General features: G+C 35.6%; 1 protein-coding gene across 9 annotated transcripts in view; it reads left to right on the forward strand.

The window, feature by feature from the left end:
- The window catches only part of ATRNL1 (attractin like 1), a 625,874-nt gene that overhangs the window by 139,421 nt on the left and 468,045 nt on the right, over positions 1–18,408 (forward strand). For 8 of the 9 annotated variants that reach the window (XM_019660096.1, XM_019660098.1, XM_019660101.1 and 5 more), the window contains exon 19: positions 12,822–12,959. In XM_019660096.1, coding sequence (XP_019515641.1) covers positions 12,822–12,959 — 138 coding nt within the window. Of the gene's footprint in view, positions 1–4,690; positions 4,773–12,821; positions 12,960–18,408 lie in introns of those variants that run through there. The other variant, XM_019660104.1, reaches the window with a different exon arrangement.

The following is an 18,408-nucleotide window of genomic DNA, read 5'->3' on the forward strand; positions in this document are numbered from 1 at the left end:
AGGAAAGGAAAGGAAAGGAAAGAAAGAAAAAGAGGGAGGGAGGGAGGAAGGAAGGAGAAAGAAAAGAAAAGAAAGAAACACAAAGGAAGAAAGGAAGGAAGAAAGAGGGAGGGAGGGAAGGAGGGAGGGAGGAAGAGATAGGAACATTTCAAAGGGACACAGAACCAACCTAAAAGAGTTCTCAATAGATCACATCTGGGCAAAAAATAAATGATTGTACTGGATTGTAACCCAAAGTGTAAAATACATATCCATGATTCTATACTGATTTAAGTGATTGAATAAATAATAAATGGATGAACATAGACAAATATTCCTTACAGAAAAATTCCAAATAATAAATGTAGAAGGAATGAAGGAAATTAAAAAAAAACAAAGAGAACCCCACAGTGATAATTGGCTGTAAGATTAACCTACTTGAGAATGTTGAAATTAGTGGGTAAAACTTCAAGGTGAAACCAGATATTTTTGTAGCTTCCAAGTATCTCCCTCAAAAATATTTATTAATTACTGTGGTGGTTTTAACATATATCCACAAATCCTTTGATGCTCCAAAAATAACAGAGATCTATAGCCAACAAGCCAAGAAAACAGATAAAATGAGTTAATAATTAATTCAAAAGAAGGCAGAACAAGAGAAAAAGAAGAATACAGAACAGATGGGACAAATAGTTACTAATGGCAAAGTGATAGATTTCAGTTCAGTCATTTCAATAATTACGCTAAATGTAAATGATCTAATCTCCGCAATAAAAAGGCCGACATTTTCATATTAGCTAAAAAAACAAGACCCGACTGTAGGCTGCCTATAAGAAACCCATTTAAAATACAAAGACATATTTTAAAAGTAAAAGAATGGAAACAGATATACTATGCTAACACAAATCAAGAGCAAGTTGAATTGGCTAAGCTAATATCAGATAAATAGTTTTCAGAGCAAAAAATATTATCTGGAATAAAGAGGTTCACTTCATAAAGATAAATGGATGAATTCATCAAAAGGACATAACATTCCTAAATATTTTCACCTAATAACAGACTTTCAAAATAGATGATTTAGTGGTGTATGACAAGGACCCTCTCTTAATTTCCAGAGATACTATACGAGGTTACGACTTTCTACTTTGATTTGTGTAGTTGGCACTATACCAGTTTGTTTTTCTTTCACTGCTTTATTTTGGAGAGTTAATTAATTTAATTTTATTTTTTTAAAATAAAATTTATTGGGGTGACAATGGTTAGTAAAATTACATAGGTTTCAAGTGTACAAATCTGTAATACATCATCTATATATTACATTGTGTGTTCACCACCCAGAGTCAGTTTTCCTTCCCTCACCATATATTTGACCCTGTTTACCCTCATCTACCACCCCCCTCCCCCCTTCCCTCTGGTAACCACTAAACTATTGTATGTGCCTGTGAGTTTTTGTGTATTGGTTTTCTATTGCAGCATAAAAAATTATCACAAGTTTAGAGGCTTAAATAGTGCCCCTTTATAGCTCACAGCATGTCACGTGTTGGGGCCTGGCCCAGCTGGCTTCTCTGTTTCAGGTCTCAAAGGCTGAAAGCAAGGTGTCAGTCAGGCTGAGTTTTTGTTCGGAAGCTCTGGAGAAGAATCTGCTTCCCAGCGCATTCAGATTGTTGGCAGTATTCAGCTCCTTGCAGCTGTAGGACTGAAGTGCCTGTTTTCTAGTTGGCTGTTAGCCAGTGACCACTCCAGCTTCTCCAGAATGCTCACATTCTCTCCCACATAGAAGGGTTCATCTCCTAGCATTGTAGGCTCTCAAAAACTTGAATGGATCTCTGACACTTTTAATCTCTTTCTTTAATTGGACACCAGTTCCTTGTAAGGATCATCTAATTGGTCCATCCCTTCCTTAAACTCAGCTGTACCATGTAACATACCTTATCATCAAAGTGACTATCTTGTCAAATGTACAGCTTCCTGCTGTACAGAGTAACTGGGTACCAAAATCTAGCTTCACTGACACATCAAAACCATCACACCATACAGTTTACCCATTTACAATGTGCAACTCAGTGGTTTTTAGTATTTTCACAGAATTATGCAACTGTCACCACAATCAATTTGAAAACATTTTATCATTCCCAAAGAAACCTTATGCTTATTAGCAATCACTGCACATTAAACCCCCACCTACCCTTGTCAGCCCTAAACACCCACTAATCTTTATACCTCAATGGATTTGCCTATTCTGGACATTTTATATAAATTGGATCATACAATTGTGGTTTTTTGTGACTGGCTTCTTTCACATTGCATAATGTTTTCAAGCTTTATCCATGTTTTGCATGTAGGAGTACTTCATTCACTGCTTTTAATTACCAAATAATGTTCCATTATAAGAATACATCTTATATTGTTTATCCATTCATCACTTGATGGACATTTGGGTGTTTCCCACTTTTGGCTTTTTGAATAATGCTTCTATGAACATTCATGTACAAGTTTGTGTGGGCATATTTTCATTACTTTGAGAATGGAATATCTGGGTCAAATGGTAACTATGTTTAACCTTTTGAGGAGCTGCCAGAATGTTTCAAAGCTGCTGCACTGTTTTAAATTCCAACTAGCAGTACATGAGGGTTCCAATTACTTTTCATCCTTGCCAACACTCTTATTTCGTGTATTTTGATAACAGTCATCCTGGTGGGTTTGAAGTGGTATGTCATTGTGGTTTTGATATACAATTTATTGGTGGCTAATGATGTTGAGCATCTTTTCGTGTGCTTATTGATCATTAGTATGTCTTTGGATAAATGTCTATTAAATTCTCAGCCAGTTGTTGAATTGGGGTATTTGTCTTTTTATTATTGAATTGTAATAGTTCTTTATATATTCTGAATACAAGTCCCTTATCAAAAATTGATTTGCAAATATTTTCTCCCATTCTGTGAGTTGTCTTTATTTTCTTGATAGTGTCCTTTGAATCACAAAAGTTTTAAATTTTGATGATGTCCTATTTTTCCATCGTTTCTTGTACTATTGTGTCATACCTGTGAAACCTTATATTTTGCCTAGATCCCAAATATTGATGCCTATATTTTCTTTTAAGAGTTTAATGGCTTTAGCTCTTACGTTTAAGTCTTTGATCTCTTTTGAGTTACTTTTTGTATGTGGTGTGAGATAGGGACTTAATTCTTTTGCAAGTGGTATCTAGGTGTCTCAGCACCATTGTTGTAAAAGCTGTTCCTTCCCCATTGAATTTATTTCTCATTTTGCATAGTCTATTTTTCATCTTTAGAAATGGTATATTTTAGTCATTTTATAATTTTCATTTCTCTCTATTCTTGAGTATATGGAGAATTTTTTTTTTTTTTGTAGAGGGCAGTGTCACCAGCCCTCATATGTGGGATCCGAACCAGGGCCCTCTGGCATCCCAAACCAGCTCTTAACCATAGCACCACTCGGCCGGCCCCTGGAGAATTTTTTAAAAGCTTCTTTTTAAAAACAAATTTATTGGTGTGACAGTGGTTAGTAAAATTACATAGGTTTCAAGTGTACAGTTCTATAATACATCATCTGTATATCACATGTTTTAAGTCCTTTTCTACTTATTCCATTAGTGTGCTATTTCTTTGTTTCCGTTGATATCTTTTTTGAGTGATTATGGATAACGTTTTCCAGCTTGTTTACTTTTGATAGTATCTTGAACATTGTGAATTTTTGTAGTTTACTATTTGATTTTGTTCTATTTTTTTTAGCATGTTGAACTTTATTCTGGCAATCAGCTGTTAGGTGGGATCTGTATGATTGTTTCAAAAAATGTTTTTTAAGGTTTGGTGGGGCCTGTACACAGCAGCCCTAACTAAGTCTAGTGCTAATTATTTTTCCACTAAGATAGTTCCTTTTTGTGGTCTCTGTACAGTGCTCATTATATGATGAGGTCTCCCCACTTTGACTAGTGGGAATACAAACTGTTCCCAGTCTTAAGTGAGATCCTGGCATTGTTTGATTTACTCTTTTCTGCTGGCTCTTTCTCCAGCTTCATGGCGTTTCAAAATGTATTCAATTCATTATTCAGTTATGAGTCAAACTCCTCTGCCGATAACTGTGTGCAGCTCTCTTCGTACTATTTTGCTCCACAAATTCTAGCCACCACAGCCTCCCTGAACTCTGTTGTTTGTTCCCTAAACAAATGACATTTCTGGCCTTTGGGTTACCGTCCCCGGGCTGCATCCTCATACCTGCCTCCAGGTAGCAAGCAGTCATATTTTGTTTCCCTTCTCTCAGGCATTCCATTCCTGAGCTGCCTGTTATATCTGAAAGTGGTTGTTTCATATATTTTCTTTAGTTTTATTGTTGTTTATTACTAGAGGTCAATTATCAGAGTGATTAGTCCTTCATGGGCAGAAGTGGAAGTCGTCTATGTGTGTATTTTTATTTGATTAATCTCTTGTACATAGCGTATAGGTCTTTTTTTTTTTAATCTATTTTGACAATCTCTGTCTTTTATCAGAGTGCTTAGGGAATTAAGATTTAATATAATATTGGTATTATTGAGTTTAAGTCCTACCATTATGGAATTTGTGTAAGAGTTTTCCTTATTTTTTCCTCTGTTGCTTATTCCTCCTTTTGCCTTTTTTGGATTAATTGAGTGTTTTTTAAGTCCATTTTTATCACTTTCATTGGATTTTTAGCTATACCTCTTTTGTGTTTTTTTTAGTGACTGCTGTAGTGATTGTAATAGTCATCTTTATCTTATCACAGTCTACCTTGAATCAATATTATACTACTTCATGTGTAAGGTAAGAATATTACAATAGTGTAATTCCATTTGCTCCCTTCCTGTCCTTTGTATAATTATTGCCATATATTTTACTTCTATGTATGTTATTAACAACACAATACATTATCTTTGTTTTAAACAATTTTCGTATAAAGAAATCATGATAAGAAAAAAATCTTCTTTTATTTACCAATGTATTGGCCATTTCCTGTGATCTTCATTTTTTCCTATAGCTCTGCATCTCTGCATTTCCTTCTGCTATAATATTGTTTAGCTTGATGAACTTTAACTTAAATATTGTGTTTTTCAATTGTAGCATTAAGTTACAGCTTTCATATATCTGAAAAACGTTTTTATTGAGTATGTGTGTGTCTTCAGATTTGAAGGATATTTTTACTGGAAATATCATTCTAAGTTGACAGATATATTTTTGAATAATTTGAAGTTGTAATTTGCTTTTCTTTAGTTTCCTCTTATTCTCTCAAGAATGTCCCAGTTTTATTGTTTATCTTTTGAAAGCAGTATGTCTTTTTCCTCCTTCTGACATTTTTTTTTTTAAGCTGAGCCATCCCGCCACCTGTTGGCAGCTCAGCGGCTGCTCAGCTCGGGCCGGGAATTGAACCGCTGTTGCTCAGAGCTCAAACTCTTGAGCGAGCTCTTAACCAACTGAGCCACTCGGCCGGCCCCCTTCTAACTTTTTTTAAATAGATTTTGTTCCCCTAGTTTTTAGATGTCAATAATTTTAATATGATGTACCTAAGTATCAGTTTTATTTTTTTAATTGTGATTGTGAACTGTATGGCTTTGTTTTTCATCATTTTTGTAAAGTTTTCTGCCATTATCTCTTCAAATATTGTATCTTTTCCACTGTGTCACTCTGTCCTCTATTTCTAGAAGTTTCCTTCACTTATGGTAGGCTTTTTCACTATGTCCCTATTTTTTCTTACTGTCTTCTCTATATTTTATATCCTTGCATCTCCTTTGGTCTGTATTTCAGGTGACTAATTGTTTCTTTAGATGTTTCCCATTTTCTCTTAAATCTGTGTTTCATTTACTTATTACTATTTAACATAGCACCCTAAGCTCACTATTCAAGTATCCAAGCAGTTTTATTCATGATTCTGCATCATCTATTTTTGCAGAATTCTGCTGGGCAGTTCTGCTAGTTTCTTCTTTTTTTTTTTTTTTTTGTCATGTGGCTGCAGTTATCTGGCAGCTTGACTGGTTTTGGACAGTCTCAGATGCTTCACACACATGTCTGGTGGTGTGAGCTGGCTGGTTGGTCTAGGGGTCCTCAGCTGCAAATGGCTCTTCTCTGCTGCACTTGGCCTCTCACGCTCCAGTTTACAGACTGGGTTTCTATACACAGTGTTCTTAGTGGAGAATTCCAAGAAGGAGGGAGCAGAGTATGGTGGCTCTTGAGGCCTAAGCCAGAATTTCTGTACCATCACTCCTTCTGCATTGTATTGTTCTGAGACAGTCTTGATGCCACCCATGTTCATAGGGTGGGAAAAAGCCCACTTTTTGAGGAGAGCAAGGAGAAAGGCAATGTGAATGTTGTATGTGCATAGATGGCAAAAATGGTGACAATTATTTTTCAGCTCATCTAATTAGTTCTATTTTGTTTGTATGTTTATTGACATAACTCATATGCCATAAAATCAACCATTTTAAAGTGTACAATTCAGTGGTGTTTAGTATAATCAGTGAGTGTGCAGCTGTCATCATCCCAGAACATTTTAATTACCCCCGAACAAAATCTCGCACCCTTACCAGTCCGCACCTCTTCCTGCTTCCCGCCAGCACCTGAAAACACGAATCCACGTTCTTTCTCTGGATTTGTCGATTCTGGAGATTTCATCGAAATGCAGTCTTATAATGTGTTTCCTTTTGGGTCTGTCACTCACCATAAGTTCTTAAGGTTCATCCGTATTTTAGCGTGCAATAGTCCTTACTTTTGTGACTGAATGTCCGTATTCAGTTGCATGCCACTGGTTTCTACACTCATCAGTGGACGGATCCCTGGCTGGTTTCTAATTTGTTTGCTGTTATAAATTATGTTGGTATGAACATTTTTTATAAGTTTTTGTGTGGACATGCTTTATTTATTTTGGTCTGTACCTAGGAGTGGAATTTGTAGTCATACAGTAAATCTATATTTACCCTTTTGAGGAATTGCTAGATTGCTTTCCAGAGCTACCATTTTACATTCCCACCAGCAGTGCATGAAGGGTTTAAGTACTCCATCCTCTCCAACACTGGCTGTTGGCCGTCATTTTGATTATTATATCCTCCCAGATGGTGTCAAGTAGAAGCCCACTGTGGTTTTGATTTGCCTTTCCCTTATCTATTCATGGATTTTCTTCAGAAAATGTCTTCAAATCCTTTGTTCATTTAAATTTTTTTTTAGTTGTAGAATTTTAAGAGTTATTTATGTATTCTGGGTATAAGACCTTATCAGAGATAATATTCTCAAATATTTTCTCCTATACTGTGGGTCACCTCTTCACTTTCTTGGCAGTGTTCTTTGAGGCACAAAAGCTTTTTATCTTGATGATGTTCAGTAGATCTATTTTTTTCAGTTGGTGGCTTGTACTTTTGGTGTCATAGCTCAGACACCCTCAACTAATCCAAAATCATGAAGGTTTACATCTATATTTTCTTCTAACATTTTCATAATTTTAGCTCTTGCATGTAGGTCTTTGATCCATATTTAGTTAACTGTTACATATGGTGTGATATATGGGTCCAAGTTCATTCTTTTGCGTGTGGATATCAAGTTACCCGGCACCATTTGTTGAAAAGACTTTGTTCCCTACTTAATGATTTTCCACCCTTGTAGAAAATCAATTGACCATAGATGTATGGGATTATTTTTTAACCTAATTCTAGTTCAGTTATGTATATGTTTATCTGTATGCCAATACCACACTGATTTGATTACTGTAATTTTGTAGTAGGCTTTGAAATTGGGAAGTGCCAGTTCTTCAGCTTTGCTTTTCTTTTTCAAGATTGTTTTGGCTAGTCTGCGTTCTTTGTAATTCCATATGAATTTTAGGATCTGCTTGTCTATGCCTATAAAAAAGTCTGTTGGTAATTGATAGACACTGCATTCAATTTGTAAATCAATTGGAATGAATTGCTTTCTTAATATTAAGCCTTCCAATCCATGAATACAGAATATCTTTACATTGATTTCTTTTAACAATGTTTTGTAGCTTTGAACATATGTGTACACATTTTGCATTTTTTGGTTAAATGTATTTCTGAGTACTTAATTATTTCTGATGCCATTGTAAATGGAATTGTTTTCTTCATTTCATTTTTGGATTGTTCATTGTATGTATAGAAATACAATAAAATGGATTTTTCTATACTAATTGATCTTTTATCCTACAACATTTCTAAACTCATTTTTTAGCTCAAATAATTTTTGTGTGTGGATTCTTTAGAGTTTTCTATAAGTAAGATCATGTCATCTGCAAATAGAGTTAGTTTTACATCTTCTTTTGTAACCTGGATGCCTTTCATTTTTTGTTTTCTTGCCTAATTGCTGTGTCCAGAACCTCCAGCACAATGTTGAGTAGAAGCCACAAGAGAGGACATTTTTGTCTTGTTTCCAATCTTAAAAGGAAAGCTTTCATTCTTTCACCATTAACTATGATGTTAGCTCTGAATTTTTGACACATCCTTTATTAAGTTGAGACAATTCCCTTTTATTCCTAATTTTTCAGAATTTTCCATCTATTGAGATTATCATGTGGGTTTTGTCCCCCCTTTATTTCATGTGGGATTTTTTCCCCCTTTCTCTATTTGTATGCTGTATTATTTGATCGATTTTCATGTTTAAACAGTCTTGCATTCCTGGGATAAATTCCGATTAGTCATGGTGTATAATCATTTTTATATGCTTGTGGATTCAGTTTGCTAGTAATTTGTAGAGGATTTTGCCCCTATAATCATAAGATATATTAGTCTGTCGTCTTCTTTTCTTGTGATGACTGTCTGGTTTTGCATTAGGTTAATATTCACCTCACAGATTGACTTAGGATGTCCCCTTTGCTTCTGTGTTTGGAAGTGCTTGTGAATAATTGGTGTTCCTTATTCTTTAACCATTTGGTAGAATTCAAGTTAACCCAGCTGATCTTGGACTATACTTTCCCGGCACTTTGTTGATTATTAACTAAATCTCCTTATTGGTATAGCCTAGTCATATTTTCTATTTCTTCTTGAGTCAATTTTGGTAGCTAGCGACTTTCTAAGACTTTGTCTTCTTTCGTCTAGGTTATTTCATTTATTGGAATAGATTTGTGTATAATGTTTCCTTATAATCCTTTTACAGAACAGGTTTTACATTAATGTTTGATGTGGGTGTTTTTCCACCATATGGTTGATGTGAATTTCAACCAAACACATATGCTTGGCACAGGCTTTCATTTCTCACAAGTGACTTTTGTCTTTCATACATATACCAAGTGACTTAAGATTCTTTCCTGCTTATTTGGGCTGGTGGTGCGGTTTAGTATCTTTTCCACAGATAGGGGCTATAATTGAAGGCTCCAAACATTATACATCTGGTTCAGTTTAGTTCCCTTAGTACAGTATGCCAGAGATTGTATCTCCTCGCCCTGCTGAGTTTGAAAACCCATAGCTCTTAGCTTTAGCTTGTTTTTCCCGTGTATAGTAAAATTTTGTCATAAGCTCAAACTTATCTTTAACATTCTTAATTTGAATCCATGCTTTACTTCTAGCAATCATAATTTCCTTTGCTTTTAAGGTAGGCTATGTGTTGAAAAATTTTTTGGATAAATCTTAGCCTTGATTTTCTGCATATATAGTTTTGAATTCTATTGAGAATGTCAAGCAGATATTTTTCAATGGTTTACATCTGTTTTAGAGAGCACATATTTTTCAAAATATGTACTTTATTTGCATATCAAATGGTGAGTTTTTCATTATGTTTTATTTTCATTTTTTTTCTGCTTATGTGTCCATAGATGAGGAGCCAGCCGTATGGGTGGGCTTTAAAATTTAAACACAACAGTAAGGATGGCTTCTCTGTAGTTTTATTCATCAACCACAGCCAGGTTGTTATTAGAACCTCTCTAGTAAGGATCCTGGAAGAAGTACAAGGTACACACTGACATTACCTGTTGATCCAACGCCCTGCTAGCAGTGGGGGCTAAAACATAATCACAGCCTGAGCAGTACGCGCTTTTCTCGTCTGTCTGATCCAGCTGCTACTCCTGGATCCTATTTTCTGTGACATGCCTTTTCCTTTGTCCTTGCTACCATATCAATTACAAGCTGTGACAATGACCATTCTTCTTTTGGCTGGAAATTTTGCTTGCAGTTAAGTCTAAATTATAGTGTATGTGGTATATTCACCACATACAGTGTGAGACTTCCCTGAGTCACACTTCCTATCAGCTGTGTGGCAGTACACAGGTGATGTGCTTTTTGATCGCCATGTGGCTCAGATCAGCCTTCTGCACTCTCACTTTCAGGAAGCGACAGTTGAGTGGCATTATGCCAGGGGTCCTCTTAATTTCCAGAAGTGTTTTATGTAGGCTACTACTTTCCAGTTTTTTTTTTTTTAAAGATTTTATTGGGGAATTGGGAGAGGGGAACAGTGTTGGGGAATCAGGGAGGGGAGCAGACAAGGTGATGTTCTTTGGTTCTTCAGTCTAGTTGTGGAGGACGTTGCCTCACTGGCCCATGTTGGTATTATCGTTGCGCTCTTCCCGGGTGAGGCAGATCAGTCTCCAGCTTCTGGATGGTCGCTCACAGCGGCTACTGGCCACTCACACTGGCTGCTGGCTACACACTGTATCCCATGGCAACCCACTGCAGCAGGGGCTGCAGCCTATGCCGTCGCCGGTGACTCACGGCAGCCCAGCTCCAGGTTGAGTTGTTGATCAGCATCTTAGCTGCAGAGGACAGTGTCACTGGCCCTCATGAGGGATCCGAACTGGAGTCCTGCTGCTCAGAGCTGGCATCCCAAGCCAGCTCTTAACCAATGCGCCACTCAGCCGGTCCTACTTTCCAGTTTTATTTGTGTAATTGTCACCATACTCAAGTTCTTGTAACTGCTTACAAGCGTTCTCAATATTTCAGTGGTTGGTATTCTGTGAGGAGGATGTTAAATGTGATTGATAAATTTAATCATCTTATTCAGTAGTTAAAGCATTTGTGTTTCTGATGGAAAAATGGAGCCAAGAATTTCATAAAATAAAGTAACCCATCTCCTATTTTGAATTTTTCAGGTAATGCTTTACATGTAGTGAACACTCATAAAATTTTGTTTTTACTTGAGTGAATTAACCTTATTGGTTTCACATAAAATTTTTTTATGAAACAATATCTTAAACTTTTAAGCACAGTGTTAAAAGTTAAAGTTAACATTATTATTTCTTATTATAAAAGTAATGTGAATGTATTACAGAAAATTGATGGTGCAGAAAAATTTTGCCAAACTAAGATAACCGTCATTAACTTTTCCATAGGCATATTTATATATTTAAAAACAAAATTGTGATTATTTTAAACATAATGTTCTGTACCGTCATTTCACTTAACTTATTATGAACATTTTCCTTTGGTATTAAATTTTCTCCTAGCTGTTTCATAATGTAATATATGATATTAGAAGTTTGAAAACTATGTTATATTTTTCAATTTCATGAAAAGGGTGATGAAGAGTATTTAACATTTTTCCATGATGACGCCATGTCATCTATGCTATGTTACAACAGAGTTATGCCTCTGAAAATTTCTGTAAGATATTAGCATTTGATTTTTACTCTCTGTGGGTTTATTTTTTCACAATTTGATGTTAACTGATGTTGACGACCTTATGTTAGTCTCTTGGGATTTTCCCCCTCACTTTCAAATTTTCCACACAGAAGTGGATTGGGATTTAATTTTTTTTTTTGATTCATACATCCTGATGATGCATTTGTTTCTGCTACTGATTAGCTGTGTGACTTTGGGTTGTTGCTTAACCTAGGCTTCCTCATCTTAGAAATGGTCCTAGAAATAGTACCTTCCACATAGAATTGTTGTGAGGAGTAAATGATTAAATAAACTCACGTATAATTCATGTAGACCACCTAGTATGCTATATGGCAAAGGGATGATATTTACAATATTTAAAAACTGATGCTATATGTAAACTGATCAATCGGAATAGATGCCAGTGACAAAAACAACTGGAGTTGCCTTAACGTTGGCTTTCCTGGCTCGTGTGAGAGCTCAGTTAAATGCCATCTGAGTTGTAATACGGATGAAAATGATTATGTTGTTGACAGTGAGGATGATGTTTGGGCAAGCATGGTAAACTAAGTCAATATTATGATAAATAGGCACCAAAGACATGAGCTTTCATGTATGAACTTTATCTCTCATCTGAAATTCTTGAATTCTGTTGTAATATTAATATAAAAACATATTAAAGCTCATATTAGGAAGGCACAAAAAACTCATGCTTTAAATCTGATTCCATTAGTTCACAAACACATAGAATTTCAATTAAGCCTTGAAGCTTTTCCTGCCCAAAGAAGATAAATATTTATGTAAATTAATGAAAAAGTTCTATTTTTGTTCATTTTACACTAATGTAGTTTCTTGAAGTAAGGACCTATTGCCACACAATTTTCTATATTTATTGATCCTTTGTTATTATGTGTGGATATAATTAAGATGAATTTTAACATTCTTTATCAAATCTGTATTATTCATTCTTGTGTTTATGTAATTTAATAGACATAATATTAACCTGAGTCTTTAAGGACTATGTTAAAAAGTATTCCCTCCTTAGCTTTAACTTTTATATTCAAATTTATCTCTTAACTCCTACGTTTTACAGAGTGTAAGGTAACATTTCAATACAGTATTATCCTGCAGTAATATGTTGAGCCACATATGTTAGACATTAAAACAACTTGGGAAATGTCTTTTGGACTTGTGCTACCATTCAGATTTTTAAAATCAGTTCTTTGTCTTGATATTGATTATAATGGATATTGTTGTATAGATTTGTAATTTTTTTTTTTACTATTTACTTTAGCTTGCCAGTGTAATGGACATAGCACTTGCATCAATAATAATGTGTGCGAACAGTGTAAAAATCTTACCACAGGAAAGCAATGTCAAGACTGCATGCCAGGATATTATGGAGATCCAACCAATGGAGGACAGTGTACAGGTAATTATCTTTTCTTTTACTTAAGACTTTTTATTTTTTTCCCTACAGAAAAGAAAATCGAGAAAGATAAACTTGTTGTGGAAAATATATTTTATTAAATCAAATTTTTTCATTGTCAGTTTTTTTGGAAGGGAATTTGTACTAGGGATTATGTAAACTATAAAAATTCTGTTTTATACTTGCTTTAAAAATATGTTAATTTTTCTAATTTCGAAATGAATACGTGTTTATTATAGGAAATTTATCAAGTACAGATAAATTAAAATGAAAAATTACCTATAATCTCACTATTCAAAAATAATCACTGCTGATAGTTTGTTTTTTTATAATAGTAATCTATTATTTTGACTTTAGAAATAAGTAATAATTAAAGTAATAAATAAGTAATAATAATTAAAATAAGTGCATGCCTTACATCAGGTAAGTTTTTTTTTTTTTTTTTTTGGACAGGGTGGTAGTTGTAGCATAATGTTTAAGAGAATGGGTTTGGAATCAATCCTGGGCTGAAATCCCAACTCTGCCACTGTTTATATGTATGACCTTGGCTCATCAACTTAACCTCTCAGTGCCTCCGTTTCCTCATATGTGAGAAAATATTTCATTGGATTGTTGTAAAGATCAAAAGCGATCATCTGTAATAGTGGCACGTGTAATAGGAATTGAAGCTAATTAAAAGAGCATTTAAGTGCTAACTATTATTTCCACATTTTCATTCACTAAACCCAACTTTTCTCTATTTCCTTGTCTATCCCGCTCCTTCATGATCCTACTTTTAAAAGAACTTTTGGTGTTTCCTTAAAAAATCTTTCCTTTTATATTGTAATTTTATAGTAATCCTTCTTTATCTCTATGTTGGTCTTTGTCCAACCTTTAAGTTTTTTATCTACTTTTCTAAATGGAGATTGTCTATGTAGCACCCACAGAATGGCCTCAGCTGTTGGCTATGAAATGATGAGAAATCTTTAAAGAGGGGGTTGGGCCTAAGATTGGTCTACATAAAATTTTCAACACTACCTACATATTAACACTACCTGGAGAGCTTTTAAAAAATATGCATGTCTGGTCCATTCCCTAAAATAATTAAACCAGGATCTGGGTTGGGGTTATGGGGTGATTCTTGGGCATTGGTTCTTGTCTAAGGCTCCCCAAGTGACCACCATGCACTCGGTGGAGAAACACAGGCAACGATGGGCTCAGCCCCCGAGTCACCCAAGTTGCTCAGATAGTAGCAGGTTTGGTGCTAACTGAAAACAGTTGATGCTCTGAGATATGGAATACTCTGATGTGTTTGAAGCGCTGATACAGATGAATTGGCCGACATTTTTTGTTTTCTGTGTTCTAGGCACTGTACTCATAGCTTTATATTCATTATTTCATTTCAGCTTCACAGCAACTGTACGGGAGGGATCCCTTTTATTCCCATTTTACATACAGACCGAAATACATAAAGAAGTTAAGTAAAATACTGACGATCACACTGCTCGTCAGGGGAAGAAAATGTCTGATTCGTAGGCCTTGCCCTTAACTCTTGATGCAGAAGTTACGTTACTATGGACAGGGAGGGTCCAAGGAGCCCTTAGCCCAGAGCCACAGCTCCGGAGTGTACAGATACGGGCGCAGGGGAATCCAGAAAATTTAGATTCCACCTGTTGGAGTCATAATATTTTGATATTTTATGTTTATGAAGTAAAAATATCAAGGATTGGGAGCCATCTGTTTTTCAGAGCTTTTTATGACTGAATTTTCTATTGGACAAAAAAGTATATTTTAGATAGGTTATTTATGTTAGCAACCATCACCTCAGACTAGTTGCAAAACATTTTTGTCACCTTAACGTAAAACTCCACAGTTAGTAAGCAGTGATTTTATTCCCTAGCTACCATTAATGTGCTTTCTGTCTTTATGAATTTACTTACTCCAGATATTCATACCAGTTACACATACATGTAACCTCTTGTGACTGGCTTCTTTTATTCAGCGTTTTGTACATATATACCAATTTGTTTATCCATTTATCCATCGATGGACCTTGAATTGTGTCTACCTTTTGGCTATTGTGAATACTGTTGCTATGAACATGGGTGTACAAATACTTATTTGAGTCCCTGTGTCTTTTCATGTGCTTATTGGCCATTTATATATCTTCTTGGAAAAGTGACTATTCAAGTTCTTTGCCTGTTTTTAATTGAGTTATTTGGTCTTGTTACTGATAGTTGTTGAATTCTAAGAGTTTATGTATTCTGGATATGAGGCCCTTATCAGATATGCGATTTGCAAATATTTTCTCTTATTCTATAAGAATGGGAGAAATTTTCACTTTTTTGATAGTGTCCTTTGAAGTATAAAAGTTTTAAATTTTGATGAAGTCCAATTTATCTGTTTTTTCTTTTGTTGTTTATGTTTTTGATATATATCTAATAATCCATTGCCAGATACAATGCCATGTAGACTATTAAAGTATTATTTTAATGTTTTACCAACATGGGTAAAATGAACATTTTAATAACTGTATTAGCTACAAAATGTTTTAGATTAGAAGGGTTGTAAGTTTTATCATTCCAACAGTCATCGTGCTTTTAGAAATATGTCCCCCTTTGGGGATGATACTTCTCTGCTAGGTTTAAGACTAGTTTAGTTATTCCATATTACTTTTTGTGACGGACATTACACATCTGGCAAGCTGAGGCACAGTGCAATGGAAAATTGAAGGGGATGAAAGATAAATGCCTATTTAATCACCGTTGCATAGTCTCTGGTAGTTTATGAAGCTTTAAATAATTCCTTATAGTTTTCTTGTTTTCTAAAGTTGGCAGGATAATATTTTGCTGCCTGTGATTTCTCTATGGTGATGTGATCTATGCAAGTCATTTTTATTTCTTAGGACCATATTAACTGTCTAACTAAATAAACAATATGTCACAATGGGGGAATCATTTTTAATGTAGCATTGGCTAAAATCAATTTATAAAACATGGAAAGTATAACTTTCTTACTGTGTCTTCACTTTCAGTTCGCCTTACTGAGAAAAGTTTATTTTTTATTAGTAGATGCATGTATTAAAGTCCAGGGCCCATGATGATATTAAGGGAAAGAAGGAAATAGATTTATATTTGAGTGGTGAAGCTTTAAACCTGTACTACAGAGTTAGATACTGTTCTTAAAATTTGGTCTCCTAAAGCCAATTTAACATTAATTTCAATATTATATAAATGTGCTTGTAATTTTTCCTCAATTATTTTTAGGCATATTTATGGCTATTCTATTATTACAATTAGATATTTAGTGTTTTATTAAAAATATTTTATTTCTTATTACTGTTCAGGAAGATTCTCTGATACAAACTTGCCCTGGGGCTACCATCCATCCATCCATCCATCTTTGTAGTTATGAAAGAACAAAACTGTTAAGAGCTTGGGCTTTGGAATCATACTACTTGGGTCCATGTCCTGGTAATTCCAGTGTCACCTTGGGTATTATTTAACTTTTTATTGTCTCAGTTTCCACACCTGCAAACTATGGCTAATTTAATTTATTGTGAGGTTTAATGTTTTGTTTTTTTTTCTTAGCTGAGCCATCCTGCCACCTGTTGGCAGCTCAGCGGCAGCTCAACTCAGGCTCAGAGCTGGCACTCTTGAGCGAGCTCTTAACCAACTGAGCTACTCAGTGGGCCCTATTGTGAGGTTTAAATGAGGCACTTTACATATGGAATAATGTGTCTTTCCGGCAGATGTGAACTCTGTAATGCTAACTATTGCGAATAGTATTTTGTTTTTTTAAAGATTTTTTTTTTTTTAATTGGGGATTGGGGGATGGCAACAGTGCTCAGGAATTGGGGGAAGGGAAACAGACAAGTTGCTGTACTTTTGTTCTTCAGTCTAGTTGTGGAGGACGATGCTTCACTGGCCCAAGTTGGCACCATCATTGCACTCTTCCTGGGCGAGGCACATCAGTCGCCGGCTTCTGGACAGCCGCTCACTATGGCTGCTGGCTACACACGGTAGCCCATGGCAACCCACTGCCACAGGGCTGCAGCCTATGCCAGTCGCCGGCGACTCACAGCAGCCCAGCTCCAGGTTGAGCTGTTGTTCAGCATCTTAGCTGTAGAGGGCAGTGTCACTGGCCCTCATATGTGGGATCCGAACCGGGGCCCTCTGGTGTCCCAAGCCAGCTCTTAACCAACGTGCCACTCGGCTAGCCCTAGTATTATTATTTATAACATCAATGGGCTTAAGAATGTTAATACAAAAATATGATTAAGACTTTTGGCAGTAGCATTTTTATCATGTTTTCTCCAATCTGATTTATAAATTGTAAAGGAAGTAAGTGAAAATTTCTTTGGATAGAAGAGGAGCTCAGTGTACTGCACTGAGTCAACACTCAGTGCACCATGCTACTTTGCAATGAAGGCTTATCCTTGAATCCCACAAATATTGAGTACCTACTGATGTGCAAGTTACTGTGTTAGGACTGAAATTTGTATACATTGTGTGGGTGTTATAATAGTGTGATAAAGAAACTGAGTTATAGCATCACAAAGAGATTAACTCTGATGGAAGGATCTGGGTAGGCCCTTGAGAGTTGAGGGCAATTTATGATTTTTAATTTTATGTGATTATCATGAGTTGCATGTTTTCCATTATAATTTCTTCTAAATATAAGATAACTAAGCTATAATGTTATTAATCTTAAAAATATTTTAATATCTTTACATGTATGTTTTAGTCAATTATTTATAAAAAAGATGTACTTTAGAGAGGAAAAAAAAACCCTCTCTAAATAATGAAATAAACAGACATTTTAAAAACTGTAGTCTTGTATGAGTAATAGTTTCCTTAAACTAGTTTTTACTCTTTTTGGTTAGCTTATTACAAGGTGTTTAATGGGTTTAGTTGTAATTATGAATATACTCTTAATATTTTAGCATTGTATTCATAATTGATTTTAGTAAAGTTTAGCTCTACATTTATTCATTTATGTTTTTTTAGTTCATTTTGTTCTTTCTTTTGGTTCTTGAGTAGTATACTTATTTGGTATTTCTTTAGATTTTTTTTTTTATTGGGGAATGAGGGGAGGGGAACAGCGCTGGGGAGTCAGAGGAAGGGGAACAGACAAGTTGCTGTCCTTCTCATTCTTCAGTCTAGTTGTGGAGGACATCGCTTCACTGGCCCATGTTGGTATCATTGCGCTCTTCCTGGGCGAGGCAGATTGGTTGCCGGCCTCTGGACGGCCATTCACGGAGGCTCTTGGCAGCTCACACCGGCTGCTGGCCACACACGGTAGCTTATGGCAACCCACTGCAGCAGGGGCTGCAGCCTACGCTGTCACCGGTGACTCATGGCATCCCTGCTCCAGGCTGAGCTATTGTTCACCATCTTAGCTGTAGAGGGCAGTGTCACTGGCCCTCATGTGGGATCCGAACCAGGGCCCTGCTGCTTAGAGCTGGTGTCCC

This window comes from Hipposideros armiger, unplaced genomic scaffold, assembly GCF_001890085.2.
Source record: "Hipposideros armiger isolate ML-2016 unplaced genomic scaffold, ASM189008v1 scaffold_311, whole genome shotgun sequence".
Lineage (NCBI taxonomy): Eukaryota > Metazoa > Chordata > Mammalia > Chiroptera > Hipposideridae > Hipposideros > Hipposideros armiger.